The sequence below is a fragment of the Petromyzon marinus genome, chromosome 29, assembly GCF_048934315.1.
Source record: "Petromyzon marinus isolate PM22_M1 ecotype Great Lakes invasive population chromosome 29, UKy_Petmar_22M1.pri1.0, whole genome shotgun sequence".
NCBI lineage: Eukaryota > Metazoa > Chordata > Hyperoartia > Petromyzontiformes > Petromyzontidae > Petromyzon > Petromyzon marinus.
Genome location: NC_133695.1, coordinates 4,497,898 through 4,525,023, shown reverse-complemented (window position 1 = coordinate 4,525,023; position 27,126 = coordinate 4,497,898). Strand labels below are relative to the sequence as shown.

The window sequence follows — 27,126 nt, the reverse complement described above, 5'->3', positions numbered from 1 at the left end:
AGATGACCCCCCCCCCCGCCCGCCCCGCACACACACACACACACGGAGAGAGAGAGAACAACGCCATGAACTTTGTTACTGGAAGGGAAAATGGAAGTTTGGCCGGAGCCAGGACACGGTCCCTGCAAGGGGTCATGGATGATGGGGTGGACGGCCGAGACGAGCAGGCACAAGGGACCGTGGAGATATGACGGAGACTTGGTGTGGGGGTGCTCATCCAGCGGTGGACGAAGCATGGCTGAAGGTGATGATGATGATGATGATGAAAACACACAGAGCAGTATTGTCGTTTTTTTTATTTTTTGCAAAGGAGAGCTGAGTTGAGATAAAATGCAACGAGTGTGAACACTGCGTGGTTTTGAGTTTGCATGTGGCAAGCAATATCGGGCGTGGATGAGCGACGATGATGATGGCGAATGTTGGCAATGAAGATGAATATTGCTATATTCTTGGTTCTTTCGGTAAAGTCACGTAGAAGGGAAACAATAAAATAATGAAAATATAAAACAAAAACATTATCACGACGTTTATACTGATGATGATTGCTTGTGTTGCAGTCGAAACGTCGTGATCATTTTATTGTTTTATATTTTTATCATTTCATTGTTTCCCTTCTACGTGACTTTACCGAAAGAACCAAGAATATGAATCCCTGCAGTCACGAAAGCTTTAAATCAAAATGAAGATTGCTGTTGACGAATTATCATCGTTGTTAGTTTTGTTTCTTGCCAATGGCAATGGGGTTCAGGGGCTAAATGCCACTGTCGAGGTCTGCGTGACATGAGCGTACTCTGGCCGGGAGTTCGTGGAGTTTTGCATGCCCGCAAACTCTGCGGCCCAGCAATGGAATTTCCATGGGTTTTTTTTGTTTTTGAGTTTACATTTATTGAAGGAATTGCGTACAGCGGCGGCCTGTTGATGTTCTGATGAATAATGACGATTAATGATCGATGACAATGAGAAATATAATGGTGTATGACGGTTATGAATGCTAATCAGATCGCGACAACCATACAAACCTCGTCTCTGAAAGAGCAAACCCAACGCTGTACGCGAGTAACCCACTCATAGCGCCCCTTTGAAGTGGAGCTCACTCACACTCGAGCCTCTCGAACTTGAGGGGGGGGGGGGTATCCCCTCTCCGAATCCCTCCACGTAACAAGACCCTCCTTGTCAAGCACCGTGGACTGAAGCACCACCTCCTCCCACCACCACCACCACCTCCTCTTCCACCAACCCCTGAACGTGAGCTCCACCCGCGCACCCACACCACCACCACCATCATTATCTCCATCCAGCCACCCATCCCTACCCAACACCCGCACCCACTCGTACGACCCGCAGCAAAATATTTCCTGGAGGCGGAGACTCGGCGCAGGAGCTTAAATTGCGCGTTCACACCCCGACTCTGCCGCGGTGAGCTTCTCTCCTCCACACACAACACGCACAACACACACACGCACGCGTGCACTTACGCACCCATACACTCAGCCACGCAAAGAGTTTAAACAGGCAGACACACACACACGCGCGTGTGTGCTAGACATGGCAACTGCAGTGGTGTACGGGTGGCTGGGAGGCCGGGCGATGCTGCGCCTGCCACGCGGCGTCTGCGTGTCGGTTCGCGGGCTGGCGAGCGCCGGCGTAGGTCCGATCGCGGATCGGCCCTACGCCGAGCTCAAGGACATGGCCCTGAACCAGCCAGATGCGTTCTGGGGCCAGGCGGCCAAGGAGCGCCTACGCTGGGATCGCGCCTTCAACAAGGTGCGCGACTGTGACATGGACGCGGGCCGCATTTCGTGGTTCACCGGCGGAAACATCAACGTGAGCGGTGAGGACCGCCCCACACACACACAACCAGCGTCGCGTGTCACTCACTCGCTCTCGCACTCACTCGTTCCTGCGCTCACTCGCTCGCTCACTCACTATTGCGCTCACTCACTATTGCACGCACTATTGCACAAATTTGCTCTTACACTCACTCTTGCACTCACTCACTATTGCACAAATTCGCTCTTACACTCACTCACTCTTACACTCACTCTTGCACTCACTCACCCTTACACTCACTCACCCTTACACTCACTCACTCTTGCACTCGCCCGCTCGCTCGCTCTTGCACTCACTCACTCTGTGCGTGTGTGGGTGGGTGCCTGTGTGTGTGTGTGCAACGCGTAGCGTGTCACCAATTCGCTTACCCGCTCACTCACTCGCTCACTTATTCGCTCACTTATTCACCCACTCTGTGAGGGTGGGTACCTGTGTGTGCGCGTGGCCATGCAACCCGAACTATGGGCCGCATGGTAAACCACCGTAGTCCGCGTTCATTCAACGGAGGAGAAACAGCAAGACTCATGAAGCCCTCTTTGCCGTGATTAGCAGACCTCGCAACATTGTCATTTAGCTCCTGAATCATAGTGCTGCCATACGCAAGCGAACAATCAACTCACCCCATCCACACTCTGTGCGCGTATGAGTGGGTGCCTGTGTGCATGGCACTTCTCAACACGAGTGTGACTATTGTCGGCCCCTGGGCCTCCCGTAGGTCGGTGTGCGGACAACGCGACTCTGTCTACCCCCTCGAGTGCCCTCTTACCCACCCCACCCCCCCACTCCACGTGTTCCGCGTGCCGGCCTTCATAGGTGCTCGCGAACATCAAACTTGCCCTAACATCCTGTCGAGGCTACAAGGGTTGATCTTTGTCTTTGTTACGACACTTGCGCCAAGAGGCTGTTTTAGGATACACCGAGGATCTGTGGCTGTTGTGCGTGGGAGTTTGTGTGTGTGTGTGTGTTTAGCTGTCAACGTGTGTACGTTTGGATGTGTGTCTGTGTGTAGGGACGCTTGCCCCAACAGCAGTTGAAGGCTATACTGGAGGTTCTCTTTTTGTGTGTGTGGGTGTGTCTTTTTTGTCTTCATGATTGGGTGTTGATGGGTGGGTGTGTGCGAATGCGTGTGTGTGATAAGGTGTGTCGGTGTGTGTGTGTGGATAGGTGTGTCTGTGTTTGTAATGAAGAGCGGTAGTGTAGCGCTTAGCTCGAGTTCGATTCCCGCTCACGGCCAACACCAGTGACGATGATCGGAACCGACCATGGGCCTCCCCTAGGTCGACTCAGCCTCAAATGAGTGTCTGGTGCAGTGTGTACACATCGCCACTGGGGAGACAAAGGCGGCCCGGCGTGGTGTTGGCCACCCACCCCCTCGTGTGCCGTGTCGGCCTTGATAGGTGGTCTTGGACTTGCCCCGACAGTGTCCAGGCAATACGGGAGACCTTTGTCTTTGTGTGCAGCTGTGTTTAAGTGTAATGGTAAAGGTGCAGCCCTGCAATTGCTTTGCTCACGCCACTGCTGGCAGAAGGGCTCCCGCGGACGAGCTCTAGAGAGCCCCTTTAGGAGGTAATTGTCCTACTCTTCCACGGTGACCAGACGTCTTGGATAGAGGTTGGAGTACCCACACTTTACCCCACCACATGCGATCTGCCGATCGACTAAAAGTGGTCAAATCATGAGCACCTGTTGGGTGAATAGTGGCAGAGATGCGTGTGAGTTTATGTCAACGTTTCCACAAAAGACAAAGGTTCCGTGTAGCCCTTGGCAGGCTCTACGGCCAAGTGATTTTAGCAAACAAAGACATAGATCCCCCATATACCCATAACAGACGTTTGGGGCAAGTGCTGTTAGCGAGCACCTATGAAGGCCAGAACGGCACACGAGGGGGTGGGTGGCCAGCACTACGCCAGGCCGCCTTTGTATCCCTAGTGGCGATGCTTTTACGCACCGCACCAGGTACTCATTTGAGGCTGAGTCGACCTAGAGGAGGCCCGGGACCGGTTCAGATAATCGTCACTGATGTTGGCCGTGAGCGGGAATCGAACCCGGGTCGCCAGGTTCATAGCGCAGCGCGCTAACCGCTACACCACCGCTCCCCAATGCACATGCACACATACACACATACAGGAAAACACGCGCACACACAACACACAAGAGTCAACGAACTCGCACGCGCTAGTCGGAGTGTTTACAGCACGGAGAGCGGCGCTGTCACACACGCGAACGCACGCGCGCGTTCGCGTGATCAGGAGGAGGATTTACAAGCGAGCGTTGCCGGGGGAGCAGTGAAGTTGGTGGCGGTGGTGGAGCTGGTTCCTATAGCTCGCCACCCGGGTTCAACACCCCGCCATGGACAATAGCCCAGTGTGGCGAGTGGTCCAGTGTGTGCCCCCCCCCCTACCACCGCACCCCCATGGTCGACTCAGTCGTGCACGTTGAACTTCTTTCGCACCGTACGTAGCCAACCGCGCTGCGTAATCGGTGGGTCTTGAACTTTAAAACACTGCTAGACCAAGACCTCTCGCGAGCCTGAGATGCGGCGGTGTGAAAGTTAAAGGCACAGTCCTGCAACAGCTCGCTCACGCCGCTGCTGGCGGAAGGACCTCCACTAGGAGCCCCCACCCCCCCTTATCCTCCCCCAGGGGGTGTTTTGGTCTACTCTTCCACAATGGCCAGACGTCTCGGAAGAGGTGGGAGTATACCCACACTTTACCCCACCACGCGCGACCTGTGTTATCAACTAACTGTTGCGTACCCACAATGTATGAGCTGCGTGGACGGGGGGTCCGGGTGGGTCGTGTAAACATTTTCGCACGTGAATATTAACACCGGGGAGACAAAGGCGGCCGTGCGTGTCGGCCGAGTGCGCAATAGGTGCTCGCTAATCAACGCCACTTTGCCCAGTGGTGATGTTTACCAAATGCTGAATTGGGAAGTGGACTGAATGAAGTCGGGTCATTGGGTTTAACATGACCCATTCATTTGTTTGCGCAGCCGAGAGATCAACCGATCTTAATCCTTAAATAAGCAAATAATTTAGCGGTGCAACAAGAGGCAACTCTTAAACACACGCAACTCTAGACATTCGTCGGTGACGCTGCGGCCTTGAATAAAACACATGTAACAGGCGACGTTCCGGCCAATGACCCTTCTTCATAGCCCCCCCCCCCCCTCCACATTGGAACTCGATGTCTATGTTTACCGCCTTGTCGCAAGACAGGCTTACGGTACAATTGGATGAAAGCGCTGCGCCGAATTGGAGCTGGGTGGGGATGGAAGCTTGTTGTTCAGCTCGCATGGACAGATCCCGAATATTTCCCCCGGTTCGTTACCGATGAATGCATGCAATAAAAAAAAAAACACAAGTTAATAATAATAATATAATAATAATATACAGTAATAACATTATAATATACTGTAATATAATATATAGTTATATAATAATAATAAACAGTCATACAGTAAAGAGTATAAAATACAGTAATAGTATAATAATATACCATGAATGCAATTTGCTTACACTGTAAACAGAAACCACAACGTCGTGAAGTACTGCACACCGATAAATACAACAAACACGAAACGTTCATTATTCAATCGCCTCTTTAATAGTGGGAATGTGGGCGGGGGAAATCAATCGTGGTTGTGAACAAAGGAATGTGGAATTTCCATCACTGGCTCTGCAGTGCTGTAAACGGGGGGGGGGGGAGGGGGGTGATGAATAGCACCAAATTGCCTCAATGCGTCCATTGCAGCTGGAGGAATTTTCGCTTGGGGACTTTACTTTTTGAACGTGAGGGCACCAATCTCGAGGAGAGGGGGGGGTGGTGAAATACTCCGTGGGGTCTCCAAGGAATTAATGAATTAATGTCCCAAATCAACGCGACTTTTGTCCACACAGTCGAGTGTGGCAGCCCTGGCAATAAACATTCAAATTGGTGTGTGGATTTAGGCTCGCAGCTCGCACCGCGAGCTCCTTTAAGGGACGTCGGTGGTGGTGGTGGTGGCGGCGGTGGTGGTGGCGGTGATGATGGTGGTGGCGGTGGTGGTGATGGCGGTGGTGGTGGTGGTGTCGGTAGTGGCGGCGATGATGATGGTGGTGGTGGCGGTGATCATGGTGACGGTGATGATGGTGGTGGTGTCAGTGGTGGTGGTGGTGGCGGTAATGATGGTGGCGGTAATGATGGTGGTGGTGGCGGTGGTGTCGGTAGCGGTGGTGGCGGCGATGGTGGTGGTGGTGGCGGTGATGATGGCGGTGGTGGTGGTGATGATGGTGGCGGCGATGGTGGTGGTGGCGGTGATGATGGCGGTGGTGGTGGTGATGATGGTGGCGGCGATGATGATGGTGGCGGTGGTGGCGGCGATGGTGGTGGTGGCGGTGATGATGGCGGTGGCCGGTGGCGGTGGTTCATTGCATGCGTGGGAAAGGAACAGCTGAAGACGTTCACGGCCACGGTTGTGAAACGGTGACCCCCAACCAAATACGATCACAATTTGGACACATTTTTTATCCAGCACAGTACTACCGCACAGCATATCGAAGGGGAGGGCAGCGGTGGCGCAACGGTTAGCGCCCTACGCTCCGAACCCCGGAGATCCAGAGTTCAATCGACGGCCACCGCTGACGTCAGTGGCGAGCGAAATATGAACCGGGTCCTTTCCACACTACCCGCCCACCTCCGATTTAACGCGTTTGGCGACGTACGGTGCGAAAGAAGTTCTACACACACCTCATCTCCCACCCACCCATATCTTATCAAGAAGCCCCACGATCGACCTGCCCCCCCCCCCCTTCCTCACGCCGTGTTTCTCACGGGCTCAGTGTTGTTGACCGTACTTCACCACTGCTGGTCAATTGCGAGTTGGCGCAGCGGGGTGCTGCGATGGTCAGGACTGGTTCGGGTATCACTCCGCCGCTGATGGACGCGTGTGTGTGTGTTGAACTTTTTTCGCGCCGTACGTAGCCGTGTCCCGCAATGGATCCCCCCTCCCCCGTCCCCGCCAAAGGGGGTTGGGTTCATGGTGCAGGGGGCGCCAACCACTGCACCACCGCTCCTGCCCTGGCATTTGTGGCCAATTCCTTGTATCACTGAATTTATGTTTCCCGTGGGAGGAAGTTGCACCCCCAACTCCGCGCAGAGACTGCCTTCTTCACATACTTGCTGTGTTTGCCTTCTCCGTGTAAATACGACTACATTTGCAATGTGCAACAGCTTATCTTAAACAGATGTGCATAGCGCCTTAATCCGTGGCGCTTTACAACAACTATAAAAGTGGTGGTGTAGTTACGGTGACAGGAGAACAGGTGGGAGCGGTTAAGAAGTGGTGGAAGTTCCACATTCTTATGACGGGGGCGGAGGTTCTCATCCATGGGACAGCAACCGCCGTTCACTTACCCACAAAGTGGTGCTATTTTAGCGACCAACCCCCCCGCCCCCACCGGAGAGATGATGGTCTGGATCAACCCCCAACGCATAATTTGAAATGGCACCCTTCCGACTGTGAGCCGCTCTCTCCATCCACTGACCCACCTGGCCAGTCGGTGTTGTTCGCTTGACGTCGTCCAGAGAGATGCGAGCCGACAGGTCTGCGCACCTGAAGCTTGCACTGCGAGTCGCGACAGGTCCTAGGACGGGCTGATTGATGTGCGCGCTCGCCAGCGTGTCCACGTGTGTCTCCACGCGACTCTTCACGTGTGTCCCCAGTGACGCCACCGTGTCTCCCTCGCGTTATTCTTGCGTCTCCACGTTACTCCCCCCGTGCCTCACCATGCGTATTCCCAATGTGTCTCCACGTGTCTCCACGTGCCTCCCGATGAGTTTACCACGTGTCTTCATAATGTGACTCCCCATGTCTCACAATGTGTCTCCACGTGTCTCCACGTGCCTCCCGATGAGTTTACCACGTGTCTTCATCATGTGACTCCCCGTGTCTCACAATGTGTCTCCACGTGTCTCCACGTGCCTCCCGATGAGTTTACCACGTGTCTTCATCATGTGACTCCCCGTGTCTCACAATGTGTCTCCACGTGTCTCCACGTGCCTCCCGATGAGTTTACCACGTGTCTTCATCATGTGACTCCCCGTGTCTCACAATGTGTCTCCACGTGTCTCCACGTGCCTCCCGATGAGTTTACCACGTGTCTTCATCATGTGACTCCCCGTGCCTCACCATGCGTATGCCCCATGTTCCTCCCACGTGTCCCCGTGTGGTGGTGTAGCGGTTAGCGCGCTGCGCTACGAACCTGGCGGACCAACACCCCTGACGATTATCTGAACCGGTCCTGGGCCTCCTCCCCTAGGTAGATTCGGCTTCAAATGAGTATCTGGTGCGGTGTATAAACATCGCCACTAGGGAGACAAAGTCAGCCGGGCGTGGTGCTGGTCACATCTTCCCCTCGTGTTGGCCTTGATAAGTGCTCGCTAACAGCACTTGCCGCTAAAGTCCGTGTGTATGTCTCCAAATGTCTGACCCTGTGTTCCCTGCTCGTGTGGTCCCCCTGATAGTGAACTGCCTGGACCGGCATGCGGAGCGGACTCCGAACAAAGTGGCGCTCCTGTGGGAGAAGGACACGCCCGGTACCCACGAGAAAATCACCTACAAGTGAGAGGCCTACACCCCACCGTGGTCACACCACCGCCTACACCCCACCGTGGTCACACCGTCACCTACACCCCACCGTGGTCACACCGTCACCTACACCCCACCGTGGTCACACCGTCACCTACACCCCACCGTAGTCACACCGTCACCTACACCCCACCGTAGTCACACCGTCACCTACACCCCACCGTAGTCACACCGTCACCTACACCCCACCGTGGTCACACCGTCACCTACACCCCACCGTGGTCACACCGTCACCTACACCCCACCGTGGTCACACCACCGCCTACGCCCCACCATGGTCACACCGCCACCTACACCCCACCGTAGTCACACCGTCACCTACACCCCACCGTGGTCACACCACCGCCTACACCCCACCGTGGTCACACCGTCACCTACACCCCACCGTGGTCACACCACCGCCTACACCCCACCGTGGTCACACCGTCACCTACACTCCACCGTGGTCACACAGTCACCTACACCCCACCGTGGTCACACCGTCACCTACACCCCACCGTGGTCACACCGTCACCTACACCCCACCATGGTCACACCGCCACCTACACCCCACCGTGGTCACACCACCGCCTACGCCCCACCATGGTCACACCGCCACCTACACCCCACCGTGGTCACACCGTCACCTACACCCCACCGTGGTCACACCGTCACCTACACCCCACCGTGGTCACACCGTCACCTATACCTCACCCTGATCACACCACCGCCTACACCCCACCGTAGTCACACCGTCACCTACACCCCACCGTAGTCACACCGTCACCTACACCCCACCGTGGTCACACCGTCACCTACACCCCACCGTAGTCACACCGTCACCTACAGGCCACCGTGGTCACACCGCCACCTACACCCCACCGTGGTCACACCATCACCTACACCCCACCGTAGTCACATCGCCGCCGCCGTCGCAGCGACGCAGAACACTCGACCCGTGCCACTGCGCCGGCCACAGCAACCAGTCCCAAGTACCCCGAGGCACTCTCAGTCAATCGCAGTCCCTTCCCAACGATAGACCCAGCCATAGTCCCCGGAATAAGCACCCAGTCCTCCAGATAGCAGTCGCGGTACTGGTGGTTCTTACCAAGTCCCAGTCCAAGGGCCAGGCATGCTATATCAGTCCAGGTAACCCGTCATAGCTCCCGTCCCAAGTACCAGGCATATAGCGCAGCTAATGCGACCAGTCGCATGACCCGTCTAGGTACCAGCCAGTCCTGGTCCCAGTTGCTGTACCAGTACTGGTCTCAACAGTGGGTGGCACAATGACACAAGGTTCCTACTGATTACTGTTTGAATACGACAATGGAGATTGGATGACATTATTGTTGTTGTTATGGCATTGATGACAATTGCTGGTTCAGCTGGTGATTATAATGATAATTATTGCTGCCCACTGGTGGGGCTTCTCCGGCTTGTGCTGTTACTGTTGCTACTGATGATGACGATGATGCTGCACCTACTGGCGATGCAGCTGTTTCTGATGCTACTGCCGCTTATTTTGCTCCTGCTGTTAATGTAGCTGTTACTGCTGCTGCTGCTGCTTCTGTAGCTGCTTCTGCTGCTGCCGCTACTGCTGCTCATGATGACGCTGCAGCTGCATTTGCTGTTTCAGTTGGGACCGCACGTAGCGGTCAATGACCCCTACTGCCACACTCGTGTCCGCTTGCAGGCCAGGTGCTGCTTAGTCACCTTTTTGTGTTTAGTTTGTCATCCTTTCCCCGCAGCTCCGATGAGCACGTACGGTGCAAAATAAGTTTAACATACATACCTAGACATACTGGGAGTGCCTCCTTTCAAATGTGCTGATGTGATGTAAAGTTCTCTGAGCTGCCCAGGCATATAGGAGGAGAGGCAACGTTATAATAAAAAAATCATTCCCATTATTTCAATGGCTGCTATTGCTACCACGTGTCTCTATAAAACATTGATTTGGCGATGCTGCTGCGTTGGCAGTGGCGCACGAACGACTAAAAACGATTTAAAGCTTTCGTGACTGCAAGGATTCATTTTCTTTGGTTCTTTCGGTAAAGTCACGTAGAATGAGAATAGAATAATAAAATAAAATAACACAATAAAATTCTCACGACGTTTCGGCCACAACACAAGCGGCCTTCATCTGGGCTTGGCTGTCTCCACTCCAACGCTGTCCTCTGGACAGTCCAGTCCCTTCACCTGATGAAGGCCACTTGTGTTGTGGCCGAAACGTCGTGAGAATTTTATTGTGTTATTTTATTTTATCATTTTATTCTCATTCTACGTGACTTTACCGAAAGAACCAAAGACTAAAAACAAGGCAACACATTCCGTGCAAATAACACCGCCGTGCGTGGCCTTCAAAGGAAAACGAACACAAAGCAGGCGACGTTTGGCGCTACGGCTCTTCATCATCGTGCATGACAGCAGTTTATCTGACGTTCCTGCTGCTGCTGCTGATGGTGCTGATTGATGATGATGATGATGACGACGACGGCACTGATTATGATGATGACGACCGAAAACGATGATGATGATGACGATGATAATGATGACGATGGCAATGATTATGACGATGACGACTATGACGACGACGATGATGACGACAACGACGACAATGCTAACGACGACGCCGCCGCCCGCGTGTCCTCAGGGAGCTGCTGGAGCTCACCTGCCGCATGGCGAACGCGATGCGCTCGCGCGGCGTGAAGAAGGGCGACCGCGTTGCCATCTACCTCCCGTCCAACCCCATCGCCGTCGCCTCCATGCTGGCCTGCGCCCGCATCGGCGCCGTGCACACCGTGGTGTTCGCCGGCTTCAGTGCCGAGGCCCTCGCCGACCGCATCCGCAACGGTGAGACTCGCGCGCGGACCCTCGACCCATCGGCCGAACGCACCGTGATGTGCGCGCGTAGGTACGGGCTTCTTTCGGAAGCCGTGCGTAGCCGACCGTACTGATCGCGGGTTATTATGCAACGGAGGACCGCAGAGCTCGGGCAATGGTTGGTAGCGCCGGTCCGTCTGCGGTTCCTCGGCGCGCCGTTGAGCCATCGAAACTTAACATCATCTGGACGACGCCTCCCGGCGGCGGCGGCGGCGGCGGGTGGAGGCAGTCGCCCGGCAGCAGTAGACGGATCGCGGCCAACACCCGGTCGATCGTCTCTCCGCAGCGAACTGCGAGACGGTGATCACGGCGGTCGGCAGCGACCGTGGCGGCAGGCGGGTGGAGCTGAAGGGGGTGGTGGACGAGGCGGTGCGAGCGTCGCCCTGCGTCAAGCGCGTCTTCCTGGCCGGCGGCGACGAGGCCAAGAAGCGCGCGGGGCCCCTGGACATCCCCCTGGAGGAGGTGAGCGAGCGGACACCGCTGCGGCGGCCTCGTGACGGGTCGTTCTGTGACGTCGGTGGCGTGCCCGGAGGGGCGGGCGGGGATCGTCTCACGCGACCACCACCCGACACTCGATTACAAACACCGCCTGACGGGCACCCACCCACCGCACAGTGCAACCACCGATCTCGACGTGGCACCACACCACTCGCCACGTGTCACAACCACCAAGCTGCAGGCAACACAACGACCGAACCACCACGTGACACCGATTGCTGTTGGCTTCGTTGTTGTTGTAATTATCTTCAACTTTTGATGTTGTTCATCATCATCATTGTCACCATCATTATCATTGTCATAATCATAATCCTGACAATCATAATCATCACTGTCAGAATCATCATTGTCATCATCATAATCTTTGTTGTCTTTATCATCACCCTCATTGTAACCCACCATCTTCATCATAATCACCATCACCACCATCATCATCATCACCGTCACCATCGTCGTTGTAACCACCACCATCATCATCATCACCGTCACCATCGTCGTTGTAACCACCACCATCATCTTCATCATCACCGTCACCGTCGTCGTTGTAAACACCATCAACCGTGGTAACCATCGCGATGTCGTGTCGCACGGACAGGACCTGGCGAAGCAGCAGTCGTCGTGCGCGCCGGAGGTGATGGACAGCGAGGACCCCCTCTTCCTGCTCTACACCTCAGGCAGCACGGGGAAGCCCAAGGGCCTGGTGCACACCCAGGCCGGCTACCTGCTCTACGCCTCGCTCACCCACCAGGTGGGCGCTGCCACCCAGCCGCTTGCGCTTCTCGCTCGACGTTCTGTTCAGGCCTCTGGCTCGGCCGCAGTAGGTGGGACGCGATTGGCGTTTAAGCACAGTCGTTAGCAAGCGGTATGATGGACGTGGTGTGCCGGGCGTGAAAAATATTCTCACTGAGGTTGTCCAGTGTGATGGTGGGTGAACAAAAAAACTACAGCAAAGTTATTTAATCATCCAGATCTTAGAAGCTAAGCAGAGTTCAGCCTGGATAGAACTATACCTGGTGGGGGAGAGGGGGGGGGGGTCGTGGGTTGACGGGATTGGTGGATGAATTGTTGCGATGTCCCCCTCTGTCACCTCTCTCCCGTGCCCCCGCACCGCCCCCGGCCCAGTTCGTGTTTGACCACCGCGAGGGCGACGTGTTCGGCTGCGTCGCAGACATCGGCTGGATCACGGGGCACAGCTACGTGGTGTACGGACCCCTGTGCAACGGGGCCACCACCGTGCTGTTCGAGAGCACGCCCGTGTACCCCGACCCCGGTGAGTTCCACCCTCCTGACCTCATGAACTCCTGACCTCCCACCCTCCTGACTACCCACCCTCCTAACCTCCCAACCCGCCTGACCTCCCACCCGCCTGACCTCCCACCCTCCTGACCTCATGAACTCCTGACCTCCCACCCTTCTGACCTCCCACCCTCCTGACTACCCATCCTCCTAACCTCCCACCCGCCTGACCTCATGAACTCCTGACCTCCCACCCTCCTGACCTCCCACCCTCCTGACCTCATGAACTCCTGACCTCTCACCCTTCTGACCTCCCACCCTCCTGACCTCCCACCCTCCTGACCTCATGAACTCCTGACCTCTCACCCTTCTGACCTCCCACCCTCCTGACCTCATCAACTCCTGACATCCCACCTTTCTGAGGTGGGATATTTTTTTTCATTAATGGGAGGCTTGAGATTGCCAGCCCACAAATAAAAATGGAATACAGGCCCTGAACTTTGGAATTGCAATGTTTTTACTGCGATGATGATGATTATCATGTTTATTGTAAACTATCCTTTTGCCTGTCCAAGGACGGGTGTATTGCAGTAAATCTAAAACTTGCAAGCGAAAAAGCAGACTGCGACGTGATATATTCATTGCATCAATGCGTGTGCAATTTGTAAGGCCGCGGTGACACATACCTATATCATTTAAAGGTTATAATCCCTTGTTTATCACGACGTCCTTTTTACTTTGATGTCTCAACAGCGTGACGGAGATCACGTGACGTGAGGGTTATGCCTTTGTCGTGAGGGTTATCAGTTGACGCCGAGGAGGGGGGGGGGGGGGGAGGCGCCTCGGCCCCCATGTGGAGTGACGTCATCCGCTAATTTATGAATGGGGGGGGGGTGTCCATTTGGAGGACGTCACCTGTTCTTGATTATTAATGAGGGCGGCTGTTCGATTTGGAGTGACGTCACCTGCACATGATTATTAATGAGGGGGGAGGGTGCTGCATGCGGAGTGACGTCACCTGCTCATGATTATTAATTATAGTAGGTATATGCTAGTGTATGGGGTGGATTGTGATGATGATGATGACGATGGTGGGAACAAGGATGACGAGGATGATGATGATGATGAATGAAAACTATTATTGTCATGATGAATTAATAGACTATAGTGATGATAATGACTGACAATAAAACGCTTGATGTATGTATGTTGAACTTCTTTCGCACCATACATAGCCAACCGTGCTAATGATGATTCGGACATAATAACGATGGTCGTCATGATGATGATTTGAGGACGTGGACAGTTTTGATGACGACAACGACAATGATGATAATGATGATGAAGAAGCCACCGGCGTAGAGATTACGATCAGAACCGTGACGACAGTGAGAGCGATACAAATTATAACAACGGTGACCGCGACGACGATAAGATGACCGCCGCCACCACCGACGGCAAGGACGCCGACGCTCACGTTGCCCGTCCGCAGGCCGCTACTGGGAGACCGTGCAGCGCCTGCGCATCAACCAGTTCTATGGCGCGCCCACCGCCATCCGCCTGCTCATCAAGCACGGCGACAAGTGGGTGCACAAGTACGACCGCTCCTCCCTGCGCATCCTCGGCTCGGGTGAGTCGCCCGTGCCAAGGGGTTGGTCAGTCAGCGGTGTTTTTCGGAGTCGTCCACGCAGAGGGCTCTGGCGCAAGCCCCCCTCCGGTTTCCCTACGGTCGGTCGGCACGCGGCGACGAATCGCCGCTCCCGCACTCCGAAGATTTTCTGCTATCGTAGAGTGCGGTCGTGTCGCTACGGTTCCCTGCGGTGAAGTACAATGTCTTTGAGAACAATGGCGCTGCTGCGCCTCTCCAAATGAAGTTAACGCCGAGCCGCTCGCGTGTTCCCAGATTCAGCGGTGAGCGGAACTCCACGCTGTAGACGTCTCGGAACGGGAAAGGGTTAAGTTCTTCCGCCGGCGTTGCTCGCGGCGCTGACCGACGATTGTGACCGATGCGTTCGCAGTGGGCGAGCCGATCAACACGGACGCGTGGGAGTGGTACCACAAGGTGGTGGGAGAGGGGCGGTGCGCGCTGGTGGACACCTGGTGGCAGAGCGGTGAGTCGCCCGGGGACGGGAGACGGAGTGCCGGCCGGGGCGGGGGTCGCGGAGGGACTGACGATGGAGAGACGGGAGAAGGGACGGAGGGAAAAGAGAGATGGGCGGACAGACAAGGATGGTCGTAGAGACAGCGGGGCAGAAGGATGGGGGGTGGAAAGGGTAGGAGAGGGAGATAGAAGGCCAAGAGAGACGGAGGAAACAGGAACAGAGAGATGAACAGGAGAGGACGTTATCGAGACAGAGAGACAGAATTAGCGGGGGGACAGATTTGGGGGGAATGGAAATATGGGGGGGGGGGGTGGGGTGTGGGAACAGAATAAAAGAGACACAAGCACAGATATATGGAGAGAGAAGGAGAGGGGGAATAAAAAACGGAGAGACAGGGACAGAATGAGAGAGTATGATGCCTTTTGTGATAGACTAGAGAGACCTTAAGTCATAAGTAGATGGATCATGGGCGACGACGACATTGACGATGATGAAGAATTACCTAAGCCGGTATCATTGTGTTCTTCTAATCACCGTTTGTCTTTGCGCACCACCCAGAGACTGGAGGAATCTGCATCAGCCCCCGGCCCTCAGAGCCCAATGCAGAGATCGTCCCGGCCATGGCCATGAGGCCCTTCCTGGGAATCCAGCCGGCCCTGTTGGACGACAAGGTGAGACCCGGGTGGGTGGGGGGGACAGGAGGGGCAGGATTGGTGGATCACGCAAAGATGTAAGCGTTCGCCCTTAATGCGCCCGACCTTGCTGGATCTCCCAAGGTTAAGCAGATTTTTAGCCTGGTTAGCACTCGGACGGGAGGATTTGTGGCAATACTAGGTTGTTGGAGCCTTGGGCTCCGAAGCGGCCTGCAGATTGCAGTCGAGCAGTGTGGATTCCTAGATCGATCTGTGCAGAACTTTAAGTGGCTTTTCTCCGTGTGTGTGCCTTTTCGCGCGCGTGCGCGTACTTTGCTGTCACCCGAGGTTCGATTCTCACTCACGCGCCCAACAGCGACGAATATCTGACCCAGCCCTAGGCCTCCCTCAGCCTTATACGAGTACCCAGTGTGGTGCGTGACCACTGGGGTCTGGTAAATTCCGGCCACACCAACCACCACCGGCTCGTGCTCCGTTTCGGCCTCAACGCTCGCCTTGCGGCGCTTGGACCCCAGCGGTACCCGTTGAAGACTGCCTCGGCGGAACCTTTTGCATGCCGCTGCTGCTGCTGCCGTGTGACCTCCGCCAGGGCAAGGTGGTGAGCGGCAACGACGCCAACGGAGCTCTGTGCATCGCGCAGCCCTGGCCCGGCATGGCGCGCACCATCTACGGCGACCACAAGCGCTTTGTCGAGACCTACTTCAAGGCGTACCCAGGTGAGCTCGCGCGCGCGACGCCGCCGCTTCGCGGCGTCTCAGCGGCGGTGGGCGGTGACCTCTGGTCGCTCTGCGGGAGCGACGGGAGAGCGGGAGAGCGGGAGAGCGGGTCGTGCTGTCGCGGTCGGTCCCGCCGCGTTTGCCGCTCTGCGACTTGGGGCGGTGTTGCATCTCGACGTGTCGTTGGCGTCATCGCTGTCAGAATCCGGCGGCGGTTGGCTTCGTCATTGCTGGGCGCTGTCATCGGCAGCATCAGCAGCATCGGCAGCATGAACCATCGCCATCGTCAGCGGCATTGTCATTGTCATCGTCGGCAAAATCAGCGTCACCATGATCATCTTCAACATTGGCATCCTCCTCATTGGCAGCAGCAACAGCATCGCCATCACTATCACCACCACAAGCAGCATTGTCATCAGAATCATCGGCAGGATGAGGAGGAGCAGCATCTCATCACCATCATGATCACCATCATCATAATTGTCTGGTTGATACAGATGGTAATGGACAGTGGGTATCATCATTAGCATCATCAATCATCATCATCATCATCACGAGCATTCCTAACACTGGCACTACTGCGATCATCATTGTCATCGTCACCATCGTTATCATCTGCAGCAGCAGGAGCATAGTTGGTTCCGTCGCGCTAACCACCGTGCCACCACTCGTGACCGTGCCGCCCAGGCTTCTACTTCAGCGGTGACGGCGCGTACCGCACCAAGAAGGGCTACTACCAGATCACCGGCCGCATGGACGACGTCATCAACATCAGCGGGCACCGGCTGGGCACTGCCGAGGTGGAGGACGCCATGGTGAGAGCGGGCGACGGGGCGGTGGGCGGTAGCTGGGGCCGCGGGTGTCACGGCGGCGAGATGTTAAATGCCTCGCCTGGTAGGCAGGAGGTCGTGGGTTCTATCCCGATCCTGATGCCTGTATATTTGGAGCTTGTGTGTGTCTCTCTCCCCCGTGGATTTTTTTCACCGGGCACTCCAGTTTTTCACCTCGCAATTAGAATCGAGACGCGTTTTTTAGATCCTTTGACTGCTCTAAATTTGCACATCGTAAGCCGCTTTATTGAGCTATCAATTGTGGTCAGGCCGCTTCTGAAAAAGAGCTGTGCGGCTCAGTGGGGCCTTAACTGGGACGATCCGCGGTTGACGCTCGTGCTCGGGGTGGCCACGCACGATTCGTCGGCGTGTCAATCACAATCTGGTCTTGGTTCCACGCTCCGTCTCCCGGGACAGGCCGACGCGTGAGACCGTCTCTTCTCTCGAGCTTTCGCCACGCACTACCGCGGGCGTCTTCGATGATTTTTTTTACTGACTCTTCCGTCTGTGCCCAGGGCGAGCACCCGGACGTGGCAGAGACGGCTGTGGTCGGATGCCCCCACGACATCAAGGGCCAAGGTCAGCAACGGGCGTGGGACGGACAGCAGATTGGGGATCCCAACAGTCTACATGCTCCCACACCAGTTGTACACCAGTTGTGCACGTGACACCTGCCACTGTGGCAGTGCCACACCAGAGGCGTCGAGCGTGGCTGGCATGGAATGAAAACTACCGCCCCTCCCCAACCCCACCGCCCCCCCCCCACGCCCCTCTTTGTAGCCCGACACCCGGGCCCCCCCTCCGGCCCCAGTGCATTATGAATGCCCAATGGATACACTCGCTTCCGCCATAGGAATGAGGAATTTCCACCACCGACTCAGGGCAGTGATTATCGCTCGTTTAATGCTCATTTGAGCAGGGTATCACGTTCACTTTAGACTCTCCCCCGAACCACCAAACACTCGGGTCAAGGTCAGAGTGCCCTCACCTGTGCACGCCACTGCACTGCTCACCCAACGCTCCATCTCACCCGATGCCCCCCACCCCACCCCTTCACTGGGCCCTCCCCCCACAGGAGCCTACGCTTTCGTGATCCTGAAGGAGAACATCAAGAAGCCGCAGGATAAGATCGTCGCCGACATCCGCAACATCATCTCCACCAAGATCGCCAAATACGCCGTGCCCGACAACATCCTGGTGAGCAAAAAAAAAGCAAAAAACCCGGCCGGTGGCCACGCTACTCGGCGCGGCCTGGCAAGGGGAGAGCGTAGACGGGCCGGGGAGGGGGGCGGCACGGATGTTCGTAAGTATGCTTGTTGAATTTATTTCGCACCGTACGTTGCCAACCGTGCTAATCGGAGGTGCGGGCAGGGGGGGGGGTTGAAGGACAAGCTAAACAGGAAAATCAGTTCTAGAGCATTTAGTTTTTTTTTATAAGCTAGATGATTAAAAAGTACAGAGGAGTGCAGTAGAGCAAAGAGATTATGCTGCAGTGGCCCCCGCCGGCCACGGCGATGCAGGTTCCACGACGTGTCGGCGGGGACGAACGTTTTACGGGGCAGACGCGTCCGGCGTCGTACGCGTCGTCGACGACGATGGCTCTGCAGGCAGCGATTACAGATACTGGTGGGGGGGGGGGGGGGGGTTGGGGGGTAACGGCACGGCTGACGAGACCACACAGGCGCGGCGCATTCGGTTTTGGGGGAAAATCTCATCGTCGCCGTCATCGGCGTCGCCAGCCACCATTGACCCACTGCTGGGCGGAGGCATCGCCCCAGTCCACGGTCCACCGAGTTACCCACCCCTCACGCACGCTGGCTTTGTCTCTCCGTCCTCTCGGGCGATTTCCCCCCACCCCCCAACCCCCCCCCCCGTCCCCCCCCCCCCCCACGGCCTCCGAACTTTGGCTGCTACTCCCTCGCTAGGCTTGACCACACCGATCGTGCCGAGCTATTACGGGCGAGCCATCGGGATCGGATGACCTTGCCTTTTGGAGGCCTCATTTCTTCGATTGAAAACTCACTTTTTTGCACACTTTTATTGAACTTGCCTTGTTGTCTGTTTATAGGCTTTCAAATATTTGACCCTTAATATCTTCGGATCTACGAAGCCTGACGAGCCGGCATTATTTTTTATTATTGAAAACGAATTTCTTTAAAACTGCTTGAGTTGCTTTTCTTATCCTTCCCCGCATCTCCGATTAGCACAGTTGGCTGCTACGTGCAGTGTGAATGAAGTTCAGCATACACACATACATACAGCGCCGAGGCAAAGTGCCAGATGAGTCAGGCCCTTTCTAAGTCCCAGGGCTCGGATCCAAATGGACCACTTGTATTTGAAGTCCGGGCCAAATAGACCCTAACTGCTGATCCCCTACCCGCCCCCACCCTCTCTCCACTGCCCCTATTCCCTGGCAACTCCAAAACGTTCCCCCCAACAAGATTTCTTCAAAATGTCGTTTTGTTTTGTTTTAAAAAGAAAATCAAACGCAAGATCAGCCTATCGCAACACATTTACATTGGCTTGAAAAAAGGGAGCGATGAATGAACGTGATTCGACACTCGAGTGGAAATGAGAACACGGGGCCTGAGGGCCATTTACTTGGAAGGAACAGAGGGACATTTCTCGCCGTGTCACCCTCCCCCGCCGCGGGCTCAAATCGGTCGGTCTGCAACCGGGGTGTTTGGCAAGAGGTCAGAGTACACTTTCTCCAGCCCGCCCGCCGAGGCAAGGGTGCTGGCTGCGTGCGGCAAAGCCGTCGCTTTGTTGTTGTGAATTGCGGTTCGGCTGCTCAAGAGGGCACGATCTGTTTGACGAGCGGCGCCGTAAATCCTGCACAGGCCCTAAGAAGTGCAACCCTGAGGTCACGGAATTGACGGAGCATCGGCCCGGATTTGCTCCTCCATTCTCTCGGCGCCCTCTCGACTTCCCTGCACACTTCCTTCATCTCCTCTCTCGTCTCGCCCTTCTCCTCCCCACGCATTCTCTTGCCTCTGTGCCGCTCATCTCTCACTCTGCTCCTCTCCGCGCACTCGCCTACCTTTCCCGTTTCAACTTGCCCTATCCCATGTCTCTACGTACGTATGTTGAACATCTTTCGCACCGTACGTAGGCAACCGTGGACGCTCCTAACTTCCCCCTGTCTTCTCTCGCTACTTCCCCTCCGCACACTCTCACACCTCAACCCCACCCCCCCCCCGCTCACCTCTCCACATTCGTGTGGGCTCATTCATATCTAAAGTTGCAAAGAATTATCCAGCACCATGGGTTTTGCACCAAGAGACCACTCTTGGTGCAGCAATCGTGGGACGTTACTAACTTACACCATCACGTCCGGCCTCGCGAAGATGTGGTGGCGTAATAGCTTTGGTGTACATTTTCCGCGGCGTAACGTGAGGGTGTGAACCACAAGGGAAAGCTGCTGCGGTATCTTCACATTCAGTTGGTCACACGTCTAAAGCCGCTGAGAGGTGGTGTCTTGGGCACTGGTGGGAAGTTCGTGGACTAAGCAGCACTGTGGGGGCTGATAAGTCAACTTATCGGTTCACAGATCAGTGGTTTATTTTGTTATTGTGCTTTTGACCTCGTCCACACAAATTACGTTCACGTCGTGAACTCTCAAACGAAAGCCTCATTCGCTGCAAGTGGTGGAGCGGTTCGCAAGCAAACGTTCTCCCAGACGTTCGTACGTGCAGATTAGCGGCTTATATGCTTGGTACGTTAACGTGCCCCTGTGTGCCGGCTCTGTGTGAAGTGTCCATTTCAATCAGGATTTGAGCGACCATGGACTCCATGTCATGAACCCTGGTACAGCTGAGCTTGACTTCCAGCCATGGCTAACATCAGTGGCGAGTGACATCTGAACCGGTTCTAGGATTCCCCCCCCCCACCACCACAACCCCCCCTTCACCAACCTGCACTGACCAGCAATGCCACGGTGACAAGAGGTCATGGGGTCGATCCTGACCCGGACACCTGCATATTTGGAGTTGGCATGTTCTCCCCGTGGTCGTGTGAATTTTTCTCTGGGTCCTCCGGTTTTTTCCCTCCACATTTAGCAACGTGCGTTTTTAGAGTATTTGGCTGCTATGAATTTCCGTGCGATGATAAGCCAGGCCGCTTCGGAAAAAAGAGTTACAGAGCTCAGTAGGCCTTACCTGGTAAAATAAAAAATAGTTTTTAGTTTATTTTAGAAAGGTCTATGTTAGACCATACTTGACCATTCTCCAGCAATGCCAGTAATTATTATTATTCCCTGGTCCAACAACAGCTGATCTTCCTGCACATGGGTTAAATTTGAACGCGACGCTCAGAGCACAAATGAGTCGGTCTGGCTTTTTCCATCACGCCGCCTGTTCTGCCCATCAATTACGATGTTAATTGAATTAATTAGGGCACACACACTCAACCGTTGGAATAGTTAGAACAACAACAAAAATGATAACAAGCTTTGCAAAGGGTTCAGGTATCACTCGTCAACTGAGGTTAACTCTGGCCGGAAATGGAACTCGGGTCGCTGGGTTCATAGTACAGTTATTAAAATAGTTTTTTTTCCTATTCTTAGCTCTTTCGGTAAAGTCACGTTGAAGGGAAACAATAAAATAATTAAATATATATAAAACCATAAAAATTCTCACGACGTTTCAACCATAACACAAACTGTCAAAATAATATATTTTATTATTTCATTGTTTCCCTTCAATGTGACTTTACCGAAAGAGCTAAGAATATGAATTACTGCAGTCACGAAAGCTTTAAATAAAAAAAAAATTCCCATTACCCATAATAACCCCATTTTTTTGTTTATGAGGTCACAAACTGCTGTCCGGTTTGCCACACATGGGCGCCGTGATGGCGAAATGTTAACGACCTCGAGTGGTTATCAGGAGGTTGTGGGTTCGACCCTGGCCCTGACACCTGACGCCTATATATTTGGAGTTTTCATGTTCTCCCAACGGATATTCTCCGATTTTCCCCTCCACATTTAGAAACATGCATTAAGAGTATTTGGCTGCTATAAATTTCCACACGGTAAACCACTTCTTTGAGCTATCATTTGTGGCCAGGTCGCTTCTGAAAGAGAGCTAATATAGCTCAGCGGGGTCTTGCCTGGTAAAATAAAAAATAGTTTAGTTTTTTTAGTTTTACGTAGACAAATCTCAGCAATCAACGTGTTTAAAAAAACAAAAATCTAACTTTTTTTTTAAAACCGAGAACTGCTTGTCCCTTGCCTGCGCGCGTGTGTGTATGTGTGCGACTGCCAGCAGAGGAAATAGCTGTTCTGTTCTCCTTCCTCTCTGCGTTTCCACTCATTGGCAGACACATCTGCTGGGCAGATGATTGTACATTTTGTTAAGAAAATAATTACCAGAGCCAACGTTTCTAACATTGAATAACAACAAATCTGAAAGTGATAATTTACAGCCGTTTCTCAATTCTACTGCTAGATGAAGCCCCCCCCCCCCCCCCCACCGTTATTCAAACATAGTGGTAGTGATTATAGAGATCATTCACTTAATTTCCACATTGATGCCTCACAGCAAGAAATGCCTGGGTTTGATTCAGAACTTGGGAGCCTATCTGTGTGGAATTGGTAGATCCCCCCCCTGTTCTGCAGAGAGAGAGTGAGTGAATTCAGTTTATATTCTTTCCCCCTGTTCTTCACGAGTTTCCTCCCGGGTTCTCCGGTTTCCTCTCAATGCTAAAACATAAACATGGAATGTAACCGGTATTGCCCAAACATCCCAATGCTGAAAGAATTACCTCCAAACTACTCAACTGGAGATCGCACGCGACACCAAACACCGTGCTGCCACTGTAAAACAATAAATTAGTAGGACTCTCCTGAGACTGGGTGAAGATTTTCCTGGCTAAACAAGCATAGTCATAAAAATATATAAATGTAACAATAGGTTTTACCCTTTCTGGCCATAATGAAACAGTTGTATCTTAATTTGAAGCTTTCGTGACTGCAGGAATCCATACTCTTTGGTTCTTTCGGTAAAGTCACGTGGGTAGAAAAATAGAAATAAAACAAAATAGAAATAATAGATGACGACGTTTCGATCGCAACAACAAGCGACCGTCTGACGTCTGATGATGGCCGCTTGTTGTTGCGATCGAAACGTCGTGATCTATGATTTTTTCTACCTACGTGACTTTACCGAAAGAACCAAAGAGTATAAACCCGTTGTGTTAAGATGTTCAAACACCAAACCGAATCCTTTTACAATGAATCATGTGTTGCATTAACCACAAATACTTGTGGTGAATGTGCAAACAAAAAACATGCTCTGGTAGTATATGCATACATATAAATATATATATAAACCACGGAGCTACACTCTGTGAAAGTCACCCCACACCGAAAATGAGAACGCAAGCAGCCGGAGTCAAATTCCTCGTTCACGTGAGAGACGGAGGCCACGGCCGTGGAGTCACCGCTAGCCGCGTGGCCTCGCACGTGCCTCCTGGGGGCCCACCCCACCGAGGGCCCACCCCACCGGGTCCCACCACACCCCACCGAGGGCCCACCCCACCGAGGGCCCCACCCCACCGAGGGCCCACCCCACCGAGGGCCCTGCCCACCCTCGCCAGCAGGGCCGATAATTCTTTTCTCGCCGCCTCCGTCCCACGGTCACTGGCCGTTGACAGCTGCAAGTGGCCACTCATTGTTTGGGGGGCACAAAACCTTGGCACATTTGTTTCGTATTGTTTCTTTTTTAGGCGGCCGTTTGTAAATACGGCTTTCCGTGGGACGGGAGTGCACGCGTCATTGCAAAAAACTGGCAGTTGATTAAATTCCTGTCATAGAATTCATAACCCTGCGTGGGTGTGTTTGTGTATGTGTGTAACGTTGCGCTACCCGAGTTCGATTCACGGCCAACAGCAGCGACGATTATCTGAATCGGGCCTGGGCCTCGCCTAGGTCGACTCAGCCTCAAATGAGTACCTGGTGCGGTGTGTAAACATCGCCGCCGGGGAGACAAAGGCGGCCGGGCGTGGCTCTGGACCCCCAACCCTTCGCGTGCCGTGCCGGTCTTCGTAGGTGCTCGCTAACAGCACTAGCCCCAACAGTCTGTTGAGACTACAGGGGGAATGTTTGTCTTTGTTGTTTTTACGCATGTGCGTGCGTTTCGACGTCGTTGTGTGTGTGTGTGTTTTTTTTGGCAGGTGTGCGCGCATGCGTAGAGGCTAGCACGCCTGGGTGTACACCACGTGAGTCATTGCGTGTTTTGACGTCGCCGTGCGTCCGTGTGTCCGTGTACCACCAGGTGGTGAAGCGCCTGCCCAAGACGCGCTCCGGGAAGATCATGCGCCGCCTGCTCCGCAAGATCGCCGCCAACGAGGCCAAGGAGCTCGGAGACCTCACCACCCTGGACGACTCGGACGTCATCCAGGAGATCGTCAACGCTCACACCGAGCTGCAGAAGAAGGCGAAGAAGTGATCGCGCCACAGCACAACGTCGCCCTGACGCCAACCCCGCCCCGTCCCTAACCCTGCCAGCACCACAACGACCCCGCCAGTACTCCTCAACCTAGCACGACCGGCGCTCCTCACACTTACACTACAAGCGCTTCTCACACTAACACTACCAGCACTCCTGGCTTCTCCCCCCTCACCTTGCCAGCACTCCCTCTCCTCATCCCTAACCCCCGCCAATATCCCTCACCCAGTCCTTAACCCATTCCCACCAATCCTCCGCTTCTTCCTCCTCCTCCGCTGCTGATGCTGTGATGGCATCGGAGTTGTTCGTCACCTCGTGTCTCTTGGGGAACCGAAGCGCACACGTTCACGTTCGCGATCGTCCCAAAGTGCCTGCGGGATCTCGAGAGCTCTGCACGTGAGAGTTACAGCCTAGCGAGGGAGGCCGTGAGCTCCGATTGGGTTTTGTAGACGCACTGTTTGCTTATTCTCCTCCACAGCCATTTGTCGATCAGCTGTTGGAGAAAGACATCATCCCCTTGCCGTGTCCGGTGATGAGGGAAGGAGGGGTGTGAGCGGTGAATTAAAAAGAATACGTATTTGGGTGTTGCTTCCCAAACATCTGTGAGCTGTTTAAGAGGGCAAGCAGCAGACAGCATCGTCTCCCCAAAGAGGACTCTCGCCCCATCCAATAAACAAATAAATACTTGGCTCTTTTGATCCGTATGAGAGGGCCTATAATGAAGGGACCATCTGTTGAAGGGACCACAAATCTTGCCATGTTTGCACTAAGGTCGGCTTCACTGCTTTTAAGGGTGCTGGGTTATCGTCTCATAGCCATCGTAGTCCGTTGGGGGCATTTAACGGTATCGTAGATATAAAATATGTATTCCAGAGGCAAAAACAGCACGGCAAACATACGCACGTTTAAAAGAACAACCAACAGTCTTAATTCGTGAAGAGGTGCTAATAAAAAAAAACCGCGTGGAAGTTTTAACTTAAGGTATTTTAAAATGGTAATTGAACATGGGAAGGGTGGAACCAACGTGACCTCTGCCGTTTTAGTCCGTGTTTTTTTTTGTGTCTGCTTGACTTGTTGCTATCGCATTACTCCCACGAGTCAATGGGTCAGTTTGCCTTAGCCCCCCTTGTACTTTACTTGAATTCTGCACTTGAGTTGTTTTAAACGCACAGTTCCAACGTTTCCGCCCGATTTAATTAATTTGCTCGGGGGCCAATGGTGGTGGTGGTTATGATTATTAATGCTGTGATTTTTGTTTTGTTAATGTTAAAAAAAGCGGAACAACCGGGACTGTCTGCAACGCTGAATTATTCTGCCGTGGATACAACAAAAAATAAACCACCCCCACCGCAAAAAAGACGAGAACTAAAAATGCACTCCAGACGGTCCCCGTTTAAGCCTGGTGCTTTCCGTTTTTGAATGTTTATTGTCATTGAACAAATATTTGACACCTATGCACAGGAACGTGAGCACTCGTACGAATATGTGCCGTTAATATAATACAGAATGTTTATGCAGAATGAGAAAAAAACATGTATTATCTGTACATATACAAATAATAAAATATATATGAGCAACTTAACATCGAGATATGAGCGAGCGTCTTTCTTCACAATCGATTTGTGTCTGTGTCCAAGTAGTCCATTACCGGGTTTAGAATTAACTTTTTTTTCCCTTTCTCGAACAAGTGCCGATTTGTGCGGATAAATGTCTTGTAAATCTGAGATGGGTTTGGATTGAGTGTGGCCAGGACCGGTGTTGATTTAAGGAAGAGTAGGGGAGGTTGACATAGGTCACGGGTCGGAACCCCAAATAACAAGTACACTCATTTTTTTCGAATTCTTTGGAAAAAAAAGTCAATATTTGAAGAGCCGCAATGCACCGTGTGGTGAATATGAGACTGCCCTTAATAAATAACGTCACGAAGTAGTCCTTGGAGAGCCGCGTGCGGCTCCGGAGCCGCCGCAGGCTGCTGACCCCTGACCTAGGGGAAGTAGGCCCAAATTATGTTCGGACACCACCTGCCACAGATGGTGGGGAACTGAACTCAAGTCGCTGGGATTGTAGCGCCGCAGTGCGCAAACGACTAGTGAATGACGTGGCCAAGCGAAAGTGCGTTTGTCGCTTGTTGGAGAAGTTCACGGTTCGAATCTCGTGGCCGCCCCTGATTATATTACTGTGGGGTGTAATTACCGTAATAACATTGAGTGCAGTCCGTCTCGCAGGGACAAAAATTTGCCAAATTAAAATATTACTCAAATGGCATTATGCACAGCAGCAATCAGCGCCCTCTGCTGACAGACTAATGCCCCAGGTCACTCTTG

At 53.6% G+C, this 27,126-nt stretch overlaps 1 protein-coding gene across 1 annotated transcript; it reads left to right on the top strand.

Moving 5' to 3' along the window:
- Positions 1–562: 562 nt before the first annotated feature.
- ACSS1 (acyl-CoA synthetase short chain family member 1) lies at positions 563–26,384 on the top strand. Its single transcript, XM_032962879.2, has 14 exons — positions 563–1,831; positions 8,337–8,433; positions 11,090–11,289; positions 11,606–11,781; positions 12,413–12,565; positions 12,940–13,087; positions 14,546–14,683; positions 15,072–15,164; positions 15,714–15,826; positions 16,398–16,524; positions 17,212–17,339; positions 17,870–17,933; positions 18,430–18,551; positions 24,629–26,384. The coding sequence occupies exons 1-14, from the start codon at positions 1,546–1,548 to the stop codon at positions 24,800–24,802; spliced, it is 2,019 nt and encodes a 672-aa protein (XP_032818770.1). The 5' UTR covers positions 563–1,545; the 3' UTR covers positions 24,803–26,384.
- Positions 26,385–27,126: the final 742 nt, after the last annotated feature.